General features: G+C 33.6%; 1 protein-coding gene across 3 annotated transcripts in view; it reads right to left on the minus strand.

Annotated features, from left to right (window-relative positions):
* Positions 1–14,273, minus strand: part of HDX (highly divergent homeobox) — a 184,626-nt gene that overhangs the window by 123,479 nt on the left and 46,874 nt on the right. For all 3 annotated transcript variants that reach the window (XM_072955848.1, XM_072955847.1, XM_072955846.1), the window contains exon 3: positions 12,594–13,712. In XM_072955848.1, coding sequence (XP_072811949.1) covers positions 12,594–13,712 — 1,119 coding nt within the window. The remainder of the gene's footprint in view (positions 1–12,593; positions 13,713–14,273) is intronic.

Here is a 14,273-nt window from a genome sequence, read left to right on the forward strand (position 1 = left end):
GGAAGAAATCATGACAGAAAACTTCCCAAACTTAAAGAAGGAATCAGATATCCAAGTACAGGAAGCTCAGAGGGTCCCAAACAGGAAGAACCCAAATAGACCCACACCAAGACATATCATAATCAAGACGGCCAGAGTTAAGGATAAAGAAATGATCCTAAAGGCAGCAAGGGAAAAGGAAAGAGTAAGTTACAAGGGAACCCCCATAAGGCTCTCAGCTGATTTCTCTACACAAACACTACAGGCCAGAAGGGAGTGGCAAGATATATTCAACATCCTGAATGAATAAAAAGATGCAGCCTAGGATACTTTATCCAGCAAGGCTATCATTTAGGATAGAAGGAGACATAAAGAATTTCACAGACAAGAAAAAACTACAAGAGTTTAGCAACACTAAACCCATGCTAAAAGAAATATTGAAAGGTCTACTCTAAATTGAAAAGCAGCAGGATGCTACAGAAATGACAAACTCACAACTGGAAAGGTGATAACTCATGAATTACAAATAAAATAAACATGAAATTATAAAAGAAGACATACAAATCATTGAGATTGGGAGAGGGAGGCAGGAAAATATAGAATATTTTTTCTTTCTTTTTTAAATTTTTTGTTCTTAGTAGGATGGGTTTGAGATCATGTACTGTCAGTTTAATAAAAACAGTTATACTAATGGGCTAATAGACTTACAAAAAAGGGTAATCACAAGCCAAAAACTTACAAGGGAGTCACAAAAACTAAATAAAATCCATGATAATACAAAGGAAAATTATCAAACCACAAAAGGAGGAAGAAAAGAACAAAGAGGAAACACCAAATAAGCTGCAAAGATAAGTTCAAAATGGCAATAAACACACATCTATCATTAATTACTGTAAATGTTAATGGACTAAATGCTACAGTCAAAAGACATAGACTGGCAGACTGGATAATAAAGCAAGAACCTTCAATATGCTGCATACAAGAGACCCACATTAGGGAGAAGGACACATATAGATTGAGAGTGAAAGGATGGAAAAGGATATTCCATGCAAATGGAAAAGCCAAAAAAGCAGGTGTTGCAGTACTGATTTCAGACAAAATAGACTTTAAAACAAAGGCCATAAAGAAAGATAAAGAAGGATATTTTATAATGATTAAAGGAGTGATACAAGATGAGGATATTACATTCCTTAATATATATGTAGCCAATATACGAGCATGTAAATACATAAAACAATTACTAACAGAGATAAAGGGGGATATTTACGGGAATACAATAATAGTTGGAGATTTTAATACTGCATTAACATCACTAGATAGATCTTTCAGACAGAAAATAAACAAGGTAACAGAGAAATTAAATAATACAACAGTAAAATTACACTTGGTGGATATTTTCAGAGCATTAACCCCACAAAAATAGGATACACATTCTTTTCAAGTGCACATGGAATATTTTCTAGGATTGACCATGTACTTGGGCAAAAAGAAAACTCAGCAATTTTAAGAAGATAGAAATTATCTCCAGCATCTTTTCTGACCACAATGCCATGAATCTAGAAATCAACTACAGAGAAATAAAGGAGAAAAAAGGAAAGCATGGAGATTAAACAATATGCTATTTAAAAACCAATGGGTCAATCAGGAAATCAGAGCTGAAATTAAAAATATACCTTGAGAGAAATGAAAATGAAAGCACAACCACACAAAATTTATGGGACACAGCAAAGGCAGTGCTAGTAGAGAAGTTTATAGTGATACAGGCCTTCCTCAAAAAAGAACAATTTTAAATAAACAATTAAACCAACTAGCTGAAAGAACTAGAAAAAGAAGAGCAAAAACCCCAAAAAGGCAGTAGAAGGAAGGAAATTATAAAGATCAGGGAGGAAATAAATAAAATAGAGATTTAAAAAAAAATAGAAAAAATCAATCAAAACAAAAGCTGTTTTTTTTTTTGAAAAAGTAAATAAAATTGACAAACCTCTGGCCAAACTCACAAAGAAGAAAAAAGAGACAGCACAAATTAGCAAAATAAGAAAGGATAATGGAAAAATTACAACAAATAACATAGAAATACAGAAAATCATATGAGAATATTATGAAAAACTATATGGAACCAAAATGGATTACCTAGAGGAGATGGACAAGTTTCTGGAAACATACTGTCCACCAACACTGAATCAAGAAGAAACTGACCACTTGAACAAACTGATCACTAGAAATGAAATCGAAATAGCAATAAAAAACCTCCCTACAAATAAAAGTCCAGGACTGGACGGCTTCACCAGGGAATTCTACCAAACATACAAAGAAGAAGTCACACCAGTCTTTCTCAAACTCTTCCAGAAGATTGAAAAGGAGGGAATACTCCCAAACTCATTCTATGAAGCCACCATCACCCTGATACCAAAACCAGGCAAAGACTCTACCAAAAAAAGAGAATTATAGGCCAATATCGCTGATGAACATAGATGCCAAAATCCTCACCAAAATATTAGCAAATAGAATCCAACAACACATAAAAAAGATTATACATCATGACCAAGTGGGGTTCATCCCAGGGACACAAGGGTGGTTCAACATACAGAAATCAATCAATGTAATACATCACATCAACAAGAGAAAGGACAAAAACCACATGATCATCTCAACAGATGAAGAAAAAGCATTTGATAAAATTCAACACTCATTTATGATAAAAATTCTCACCAAAGTGGGTATAGAGGGAACATATCTCAACATCATAAAAGCTATATATGACAAATCTACAGCCAGCATAGTACTCAATGGTGAAAAACTCAAAAGCTTCCCACTAAAATCTGGGACAAGACACGGATGTCCACTATCACCACTCCTATTCAACATAGCTTTGGAAGTCTTAGCCACAGCAATCAGGCAAGAGAAAGAAATAAAACGGATCGAAACTGGAAAAGAAGAGGTTAAAGTGTCACTATATGCTGACGACATGTTACTATATATAGAAAACCTAAAAGGTCCACACAAAAGCTACTAGAGCTGATTGGATAATTCAGCAACGTAACAGGTTACAAGATTAATGTTCAAAAATCAGTTGCATTTCTTTACACTAATGATAAATCAACAGAAAAATAAAGCAAAGAAACAATCCCCTTTAAAATAGCACCCAAAGTAATAAAATATCTGGGAATAAATCTAACCAGGAGGTGAAAGAATTATACACAGAAAACTATAAACCACTGATGAAGGAAATTAAAGAAGACTTTAAAAAATGGAAAGATATTCCATGCTCTTGGATTGGAAGAATCAATATTGTTAAAATGGTCACACTGCCCAAGGCAATCTACAGATTTAATGCAATCCCTATCCAATTACCCAGGACATATTTCACAGAACTAGAACAAATCATAATAAAATTTATATGGAACCATCAAAGACTTAGAATTGTCAAAGCATTACTGAGGAGAAAGAAAGAGGCTGGAGGAATAACTCTCCCAGACTTCAGACAATACTATGGAGCTACAGTCATCAAGACAGCATGGTATTGGTACCAAAACAGACATATAGACCAATGGAATGGAAGAGAGAGCCCAGAAATGAACCCACAAACCTTTGGTCAACTAATCTTCGACAAAGGAGGCAAGAATATACAATGGAATAAAGACAGTCTCTTCAGCAAATGGTGTTGGGAAAACTGGACAGCAGCATGTAAAACAATGAAGCTAGAACTCTCCCTTACATCATACACAAAAATCAACTCAAAATGGATTAAAGACTTAAACATAAGACAAGATACAATAAACCTCCTGGAAGAAAACATAGGTAAAACATTACCTGACATACATCTCAAAAATTTTCTCCTAGAAGAAATAAAAGCAAGAATAAACAGATGGGACCTAACGAAACTTACAAGCTTCTGCACAGCAAAGGAAACAAGAAGTAAAACAAAAAGACAACCTACGGAATGGGAGAAAATTTTTGCAAGTGAAACCGACAAAGGCTTGATCTCCAGAATATATAAGTATCTCATATAACTTAATAAGAAAAAAAAAACAATCCAAAAGTGGGCAGAAGACCTAAACAAGCATTTCTCCAAGGAAGAAATACAGATGACCAATAGGCCCATGGAAAAATGCTCATTATCACTAATTATCAGAGAAATGCAAATCAAAATTACAATGAGTTATCACCTCACACCAGTCAGAATGGCCATCATTCAAAAATCCACAAATGACAAATGCTGGAGAGGCTGTGGAGAAAAGGGAACCCTCCTTCACTACCGGTGGGAATGCAGCTTGGTACAGTCACTGTGGAAAACAGTATGGAGATTTCTCAAAAAACTCGGAATAGACTTACCATATGACCCAGGAATCCTGCTCCTAGGCATATATCCAGAAGGAACCCTACTTCAAAATGACACCTGCACCCCAATGTTCACAGCAGCACTATTTACAATAGCCAAGACATGGAAACAGCCTAAATGTCCATCAATAGATGACTTGGTAAAGAAGTAGTGGTATATTTATACAATGGAATACTACTCAGCCCTAAAAACCAACAACATAACGCCATTTGCAGCAACATGGATGCTCCTGGAGAATGTTATTCTAAGTGAAGTAAGCCAGAAAGAGAAAGAAAAATACCATATGAGATCACTCACATGTGGAATCTAAAAAAAAAGAAAAAACAGAAAACAAAAAACAAAAAAACAAAGCATAAATACAAAACAGAAACAGACTCATAGACATAGAATACAAACTTGTGGTTGCCAAGGGGGCAGAGTGTGGGAAGGGAAAGTGGGATTTAAAAATTGTAGAATAGATAAACAAGATTACATTAAATAGCACAGGGAAATATACACAAGATCTTATGGTAGCTCATAGAGAATAAAATGTGACAATGAATATAAATATGTTCATGTATAACTGGAAAATTGTGCTCTACTTTGGAATTTGACACAATATTTTAAAATGATTATAAATCAATAAAAAATGTTAAAAATATAAAAATTAATTTAAAAAAAGAAGTTTTCACACACTAAAAAATTAGTATAGTACTGGCATAAAAAGAGACACATAGACCAATGGAGCAGAATCAAGAGCACAGGAGTAAACCAATGCATATATGTTCAATTAATATTTAACTATGAGGACAAGATGACTCAATAGAGAGAAGACAATCTCTTCAATAATTAGTGCATGGAAAGCTGTATATTCACATGCAAAAGAATGAAACTAGACCCCTATCTTATTTTATTTACAAAAATTAAATCTGACTGGATTAAAGACTTGAATGTAAGGCTAGAGACCATAAGAACTCTTGAAGATAACAGAAAAAAATCTCCTTGACAGGGATCTTGTCAATGATTTCTTTGTATATGATGCCTAAAGCACAAGAAATAAAATCAAACATAAACAAATGAGACTACATCAAACTAAAAAAGCTTCTACATAGCAAAAGAAATGATCAACAAATGTAAGAACAACTTACAGAATGAGAATAAACTATTTACAAACCATGCATCTGATTACTGGTTAATATTTAAAATATATTAAAAAGTCATACAATTCAATAGCAAAAAAACAATAATCCAATTAAAAAGGGCAAAGGACCTCAATAGATGTTTTGTAAAGAAGATATATGAATAGCCAAAAAGTATATGAAAGGTGTTCAATATCACTAATTATAAGATAAATGCATTTTTAATATCACAATGAGATTTTTCCTTATGCTTGTTATAATACCTATCACCAAAAAGACAATAGATAATAAATGTTGTCAAGGGTGTGGATAAAATGGTAAACTTGTGCACTCTTGGTAGAATTGTAAATTGGTACTGGCACTACGTAAGACATTATGTATCCTCAAAAATTTTAAAATAGAACTACCATATGATCAAGCAATTTAACTTATGGAAATATATCCAATGGAAATGAAAACTCGAACTTGAAAAGACATCTGCACTCCCATGTTCATAGCAGCATTAGTTACAATAGCCAAGACATGGAAGCACCTTAATTTCGAGCAACAGATTAATGGATTAAGAGGTTGTGAAATACATAGAGAGTGGAATATTATTCAAACATAAAAAATGAAGTATTGCCATGGCAACAACGTGGATGGACCTCAAGGGCATTATGCTACATGAAATAAGTCAGATAGAGAAAAAAAATTGTTGTATGGTATGACTTATATATAGGATCTAAAACAAATAAATAGACAAAACAAAACAAACAAACAAACAAACAAAAACCTCGTAGAAAAAGAGATCTGATTTGCGGTTACCAGAAGCAGCAGGTAGAGGGAGTGGGAATTGGATGAAGACAGTCAAAAGATACAAAGATCCATTTATAAGATAAGTACTGGGAATGTAATGTACAACACCATGACTATAGTTAACACTGCTACTACATATTTGAAAGTTGTTAAGAGAGTAGTCCCCAAAAGTTCTTATCACAAGGAAAGATTTTTTCTTTTTCTTTTTCTTCAGTATATATAAGATAATGGATGTTAACTAAACCTATTGTGATAATAATTTCACAATATATGTAAGTGAAATCATTATGATGAACACCTTAAACTTACATAGTGTGGCATGTCAATTATATCTTAGTAAAACTGAAAAAAAGATATGCAAAATAAATAAATACCAAAAAAGAAAAAGAAAAAAACAGTATAATACTCCAAATTAATAGAATAAAGAAAAAATGCACATGAATATATCTTATTAGATGCAGAAATAGCATTTGACAAAAATTTAATACCTTTTCATGATATAAGCTTCAACAAACCAGGAATAAAAGGGAATTTTTATTTTTTATCATCCTGATAAAGACCATCTACAAAAAACCCCACAGGTAACACCATATTTAATTTGAGAGACTGAATGTTTTCCATTTAAGATAAAGAAGAAGAGAAAGATGTCTAACCACTTCTACTTAACATTGCACTGGAGGTACTAACAGTTAGTTGAGAAAAATAAAATGTTGTAAGGTTTTACACAAGTAAAAGTACTTAAGCTTGTAGATAGCATGACTTTATATAAAGAAAACCCTAAGAAAGCCACTTGCATCTTATATAATTAATAGATTAGTTCAGTATGTTTTTAAGATACAAGACCAATGTACAAAAATAAATGAACAATCCAATAATTAAATTAAGAAAGAAATGTCATTTAAAATCACACTAAAAAGAGTTATATACTTATAAGTAAATTTAACAAAATAAGTGCAAGACTTATTTACTAAAAAGTACAACATACTGTTAAAAGAAATTAGAAAAGATCTAATAAGTAGAAAGGTATACCATGTTCATGGATCAGAAAACACAGTATTAGTAATATGACAATACTCCCCAAATCAACCTACAAATTGAACATGATCAATATCAAAATTCCAGCTGTCGTTTTTGCAGAAGCTGATAAGCTGATCTTAAAATTCATATGCAAATTCAAGGGACCTCAAATAGTCAAAATAATTTAGATAAAGTTGAATAAATTAGAAGGACTCTCGCTTCCCAATATCAAAACTTACTACAAAGGTACAGTAATCCAAATCCAATTATAGTAATCTAATACAGTGTTGTATTAGCATAAGAAGAGACAGATACATCAATACAATGGAACTGAGAGTCCAGAAATAAACTCTTCCATATGATCAACTGATTTTAAAAAGGATGACAAGATCATTCAACAGAGAAAGTATAATTTTTCAACAAGTGGTGCTGGGACAGCTAGATAGTCACATGCAAAATAATCAGGGTGAATTCCTACCTTACATCATACACAAAAACTATTTGCAAACAGATGAAATGCCTATATGTAAGAGATACAATTATAAAATTCTTAGAAAAAAGCACAGGAGTCAGTTTTTGTTACTTTGGCTTAGGTAATAACTTATTAAATACCAAAAGTGCTAGTAACAGCAGAAAAATAGGTAAATTGTATTTAATCAAAATTTAAAGTGTTTCTGCATAAAGAGTACCTTCAAGAGAGTGAAAAGAAAGCATATGGAGTGGGAGAAAATATTTGCAATTCATATACCTGATAAGGACTAGTTTAGAGAATATATGAAGAACTGAATAATTACAATTCAAAAAACAAACAATTTAAAAAATGGCCAAATTCTCTGAATAGACATTCTCCAAATAAGATACCTGAATGGCCAATAAGCACATGAAAAGGGAGTTACTATCATTAGCTATTAGGGAAATGCAAATCAAGACCTCCATGAGCTATTTCACACCCATGATAATGGCTATAATCAAAATGACTGACATGGCAAATGTTGGTCAATATGTGGAGAAATTGGACCCCTTTTACACTGATGGTAGGACTGTAATGTGAAACAACTACTTTGGAAAAAATTTTGTCATTTCTTCAAAACTTTAAGCATAGACTTACAAAATGATCTAGAAATGCACACCTAGATATACACCCAAGAGATCTGAAAACATATTTCCACATAGCAATTTATATATAAATATTCATAGCAGCATTATTCATAATAGACTATGCATATACAGCCCAAATAACCATCAACTAATGAATGGACAATTTATGCTATATATACACAATGGAATATCACAGAGCAACATAAAAGAATGAAGTGGTGATACACAATACTACATGGACCTTGAAAACATTATGCTAACTGAAAGAAGCCAGTCACAAAAAGCCATCATATTGTATTATTCCATTTATAATAATATTCAGAATAGGTAAATTTATAGAGAGAAAGAAGGTTAGCTGTTGTCTAGTGCTGGGATGGGGGATTTGGTGTGCCAGTGAGTATGTAATTCATTTTTGAAGTAAGGAAATGTTCTAAAATTAGATTGTGGTGCTACCTGAACAGCTCTATGAATATATTAAAAACTACTTAATTGCACACTTTTAATGTATAAACTCTATACTATGTGAATTATATCTTAATAAAGTCATTTAAAAATGATCCATGCTAACTATACATTCAACACAGATTACTATTACTTTTTTTAAGTTGAATATTGCCTGAGAGTTATCCTAGCAAAATCATTCAGTCTTATTGGCCCTCACTCTCCTCAGGTCAAAATAACATTTGCATTGGTTTAGATGTCATAATGTGTAGCTTTCACAGCTATTAAATTTCCATGTTTACTTGAGAAAATGCATTGAAGCTTTCAAATATTGAATAAATTTGGAGGACACTACCAAAGCACTTTCACTGGTGGGGATACATTGTACTTATTTAGTGCATTGTAAAGGAAGCTCAAAGTGTTCTATTAACTTCTAAGTTCTTATGAAGTCCATGAGAGTGGGGAATGCACTTAATTATTAAGCCACAATAATAGCAGCAAGAAAGAATCCTGAATTTTTGTCTTCCAAAATGCTCCAATACCTTCACATAAATGATAACAACTATTAATCTTTAATCATCACAGCACTCAAGATAAATAGGTCGACTGACATAGAGATAATATGAAAAGTGAATGGCACTTTGGAGACCAATATGCTTGCAATCTGGCCCCAAAGCAGTGAGGCCAACCTGTGGAGTTTTTGAAATACAAATGGGTTATTGTACTTTGGTATAGCTACCGAACTTCAGCCCTTAATGTGGTATTTCAAAGTGGCTCCAAAAACAGAGCTGACTGTAACTTCTTAGCATCCTTACAGATTTCTTCAATTTGTATTCAGTCACCTATATAGCTTGGAGCTAGACTATCTTCCAGAAATAGGACCTCAGTTCAAAGATACCTGGTATAACAGAGAGAAGAGGCAAATATCTGTTATATAGTCCAGGGTCAGAAACTAAAGAGAATCACTTGCTTGCTTATAGTTTCAAAGCTATAAAATTGCCAAGTTGGTCATAGGTTTTATCTTTCTAAGTCCTGATTTAATAGTAATACAGCTTGGTAATTGAGTTTCATCAAAATCTGAGAGGATAACTACCATGGGCTGAATGTGTCCTAGATGAATTTGTATGTTGAAACCTAAACCTCAATATGATGGCATTTGAAGGTGGAACTTTTGGGAGGTGATTAGGTCATGTGGATGGAGCCCTTATGAATGTGATGTGTCCTTACAAAAGAGACCCCAGAGAGCTCCCCTGCTGCTTCTGCCACATGAAGACTCAGTGAGAAGATAGTCATCTATGAATTAGGAAACAGGCACTCACCAGATACCAAATTGGCCAGCACCTGGATCTTGGGTTTCCCAGACTCCAGAACTGTGAGAAATACATGTTTGTTGGGTTTTAAGTCACCCAGTCTATGACATTTTTGCAATAGAAGCTCCAATGGACTAAGACATTAATCTTTCTGAACTACACTTCCCCAGGCTGCCTTGGTTTCCTCAAGTATCTACTAATTAAAAGGAAGGTGGGGCAAAGTGATATCCCAAGGGTTCTATGCAAACACTCTACCATACTGTTTCAGGTCAAGTTGAAGGAGAGCTGGTATAATACAAACAGAAGAATATGAAAACGAATATATGAATGTATATGCATGACTGGGACATTATGCTGTACACCAGAAATAGACACATTGTAACCGACTATATTTCAATAAAAATTTTTTAAAAAATTAAAAAAAGAAATAGATGGGCTTTTAATACATAGATTATGGTGATATTGAGAGCTGATCTCCAGTCTTCTTTCAGCCAGCACTACAGGTATTTCTTCCACAACTGCCTTGTGATAATTGTGGGCCAAAGAATATCTACTTGAAATAGAATGTAAAGGAGACCTGGGCTAGCAGAGTTTCATTAACTTTCCAACTATGAGGTCATAAGTACAAGAAAGTTTATGTGCCTGTACAAGGAGCCTTGCACAGATCGTGTCATTTCATGTACAGCATTTCTATGAAATAGATGTTATTAAGCTCATTATACAAATGTGGAAACTGTTACACAGAAGGGTTATGACACTTGCCTGAGATCACGCAAGTAGAAAGTGGCAGAGCCTAGATTTGAATCCAGCTCTGTCAGGCTCTAAGCCGGTGCTCTAAATTGTTATGTCAGATTGCCTTTCTTTAAAGAGATTACTATTCAAAAAGATGTTACTAAGTTTCATTCCATTTAAAAAGTTCTTTTACATAAAACAAATTTAATTCCTCTAAAAGTTCTGTTAGGGAAAAAGAGACTATAAAAAGGTAAAATCATAGGTTAAATTATCTTTTAGGGAGCAGTCAGTTTATGAAAAATTAAAAATTAAAATCTGCCACTATCAGGCCTCCAAATATTCTAATAAAGTTGAAATCATTAGGCTGTATGGTAAAGCAGAAAAAATGAGTTGGAATCCTGGTTCTTTCATGTATTGGCTGTGTGATTCTAGACAAGATTTTTAAAATATGGATAAAATGCCTGTATGTCCAGATTGCCATGAAGATTAAATGAAAGCAGGTATATACATTTACTTATGGTGCCTAGTATATGCAAGGCCCTTAACAAATGGTAAACGTTATTGTTATTACTACCTTTAGGAACAATACTGAAGGCATAAAGAGATACAGAAGAGTTGGTGAATGAAAGGGAGCATCATGGAGAATCTTAAGGGTATGATTCAATATTACTTTAAGCATGCTGTAGGAAAGAGCAAACACAGAAAAATGAGAAGATTCTCAATAAGAAAGACTACTAATGATGATGATGGCATACTCTTCTATTAGAAGTAGGTACTAGAAGGATACTTTCTATATTCTTCTATTGCTTTTCATTTTGAAGCAGGGAGCTATAAGATAAAGGGAGTTAAGAAAAGTTGTTTTCTTATATTGGTTGAGAGCAGCCTGGAAGCATCTTAAATCCAGATAAAATTTAAATACTGCAGTTGAACAAATTAAAGGGTCTAGCTAGTAGCATGGAAAAATGGCAAACATTGATGCCCTGCTATTCTAATTCTCTGAAGCAGATTTTTCAAAGAGAAGCTCTATGGTCTTAAGAGATGTTCTGAGGTAGGTTTATACCTCACTGCTGAAATTATTTGAAGCATATCTAAACAACTGAATATGTGAAACAATAAAGAAACTATGCCAATTTTTTGCATAGGTCTAAAACTGTTTTAATTCTTACTTTGAATACATCTCTTTCCTATAAACGTTTTTAAAGACAATTTGATTACTGTTGCACTTAACGTTTTAATAAAGCATTTACCTTTAGAAAAAGCAGTTGGCTGAGTCATTGTAGGCTCTGACTTCTCAACCACTGTCACCTAGAGAATTGACTGACCTGCCTACCTATGTACCCAAGGAAAGTACCAGTCATCTAGTGACATATCCCCAAACTGCAAGTAAAAATCATCACAGGAATAATCCATGTTCAATAAGATGAGTCTAGCCAATTTAGTCCTATTTTAGTGATGGGAAATGACATGCTTCTCACAAGGCTATTATTTCCTGAACAAAATCATTTTAAATGTCAGGAGAAAACTGCCATGTTATAAAAATGATTACATTCCATGGAAAAAAACTCACCATTTTTAAATGTGACAAAGAAAGCACAAGATTCTTTAAAGAGTTGACTCCAAACCATCCCTTTGAAGCAAAAAAATATCAAATTACTTCAATATATGAGTGAAATGATCTAGGTCTCATGTCTAATTGGATACCAACACAGTTTTTGACACAAAATAAACTTTAAAAAATCTTTATAAAATAAACTTACATATTACCTGGTAACTGTTTTGGTTTTGTGATAACCTCAATTGGTTTGATGATGCAAAGTGTGAAGAAAAATTACTTCGTGATGGATTTGTATTACTGTACATTGTAGTAGATGCTGTATGTAGTGAGGTCCGTGGTGTCAAATGGTATTCTCTGTTTTGATACAGTACATTGTCTGACAAGTCTCTAATATTCACCATTTGTGAATTTGGCATACTTCTTCCTGGTCCGGGCAAAGCTGTACTTTGGTTCTCAGCTCGAAGGGAAGTGCCACTTTCATAAAATCTTGAGTAGCTTGGAATCTGTGCTCCCATCAATGCCAACTCTTCCTCTCTGGAATACTCATCATCAGCATCTCCAGTCTCCATAGCAATGGACAAACAAGTTCCTTCTGTTGAACTAGGGGGCTTCTGTGGGGCATTTCCTCCCAGAATTCTCTGGGGGTAATCACTAACTGCCAATGAAAATACTTCACGGATTTCCAAGTTTTGTGTTCTGCAGTAAGGGTCTCTAATAGATGGCTTTTGTCCGCATAAGTTATGTGATGCTAGACCTGTGTGCTCAGGTTTATATGATCTTTGAATTCCGACTGGTTCAATTTTGCAAGGTCGGTGGCACACAGATGGCTTTTGAGGTACCGTCATCTCAGAGGCTTGTATTGAAGAGCTTCCATAGTTTTTCTTTGTGTGATTGTATACCGAGTTTCCAGCATTTAGCACACTTGTCTGTCTTGACAAAATAATTGTTTTTTCACCTAAAAGCAGAGAGGCATTTTTACAGTGTGCTACTTGTCTTTGAACAGGAATGTGCAACTGAAACTCAGTATCATTCTTACTGGCTGTTTTCTGAATAGGGATTTTATGTGCTTCTGTAATTTGTGTATTTATATGTTTGGTTGTCCCTTGCCTACTTGATGAACTGGCTGGACTGTATATACCAGTTACAATGACATCATTATTGGGAGATGTCCAAGAAGACTGTTGACCTGAGGGTGGAGCAGTATTAACCACATTTCTGACTGCAGTGTCTGGAGCTGCCAAAGAAGTACCAGAAACAGTTCCTGTTGTTGCTGCTCCGGATTCAGAATTCTTACTACTCATTTTTCTTCTCTTATTGCCAACCCACGTCTGGAAGGATAAAAATGACATTATAGAAAAGTTTTTAACAAAAAAACAAGAAAAATCAATTTCTATGTGATAAACTGCATTCCCATTTGTCATAGAATCAAGACCTACACAAATTTAAAATAAAACAAAAGAAAAATAACTAAAGTATAAGGTCAGATATGATCAGGGACTGACACTTAATAAGTATCTAGGAACTCTGATAAAAGAATTGTATTATTATTCCTCTCCTCCTCAAAACCCTTCTAATTAATCTGTAGCAAGAACCTTAAAATGTTTATATTCCTTGGCCTAGTAAATTCACTTCTGGGAATTTATCTTAAAAGCAATCCTAGATGTATACAAAGTTCATATGCAAAGATGTTCAACATATATTTATGTACAATAGTGAAAAATTGGAAGCATACTAGAGGTAGGATATTTAATGACATTGGAAATGCTCATAGTATTATGAAACAAATATACACTAGAAACCTTGAAGTTTAACAACTTCTGTTCTATGAACATAATTTGGTTAATTTAATACTGCTATATATTTAGATTACTTTCAGAAACATTCACTAT

This window comes from Vicugna pacos, chromosome X, assembly GCF_048564905.1.
Source record: "Vicugna pacos chromosome X, VicPac4, whole genome shotgun sequence".
Taxonomy (NCBI): Eukaryota; Metazoa; Chordata; class Mammalia; order Artiodactyla; family Camelidae; genus Vicugna; species Vicugna pacos.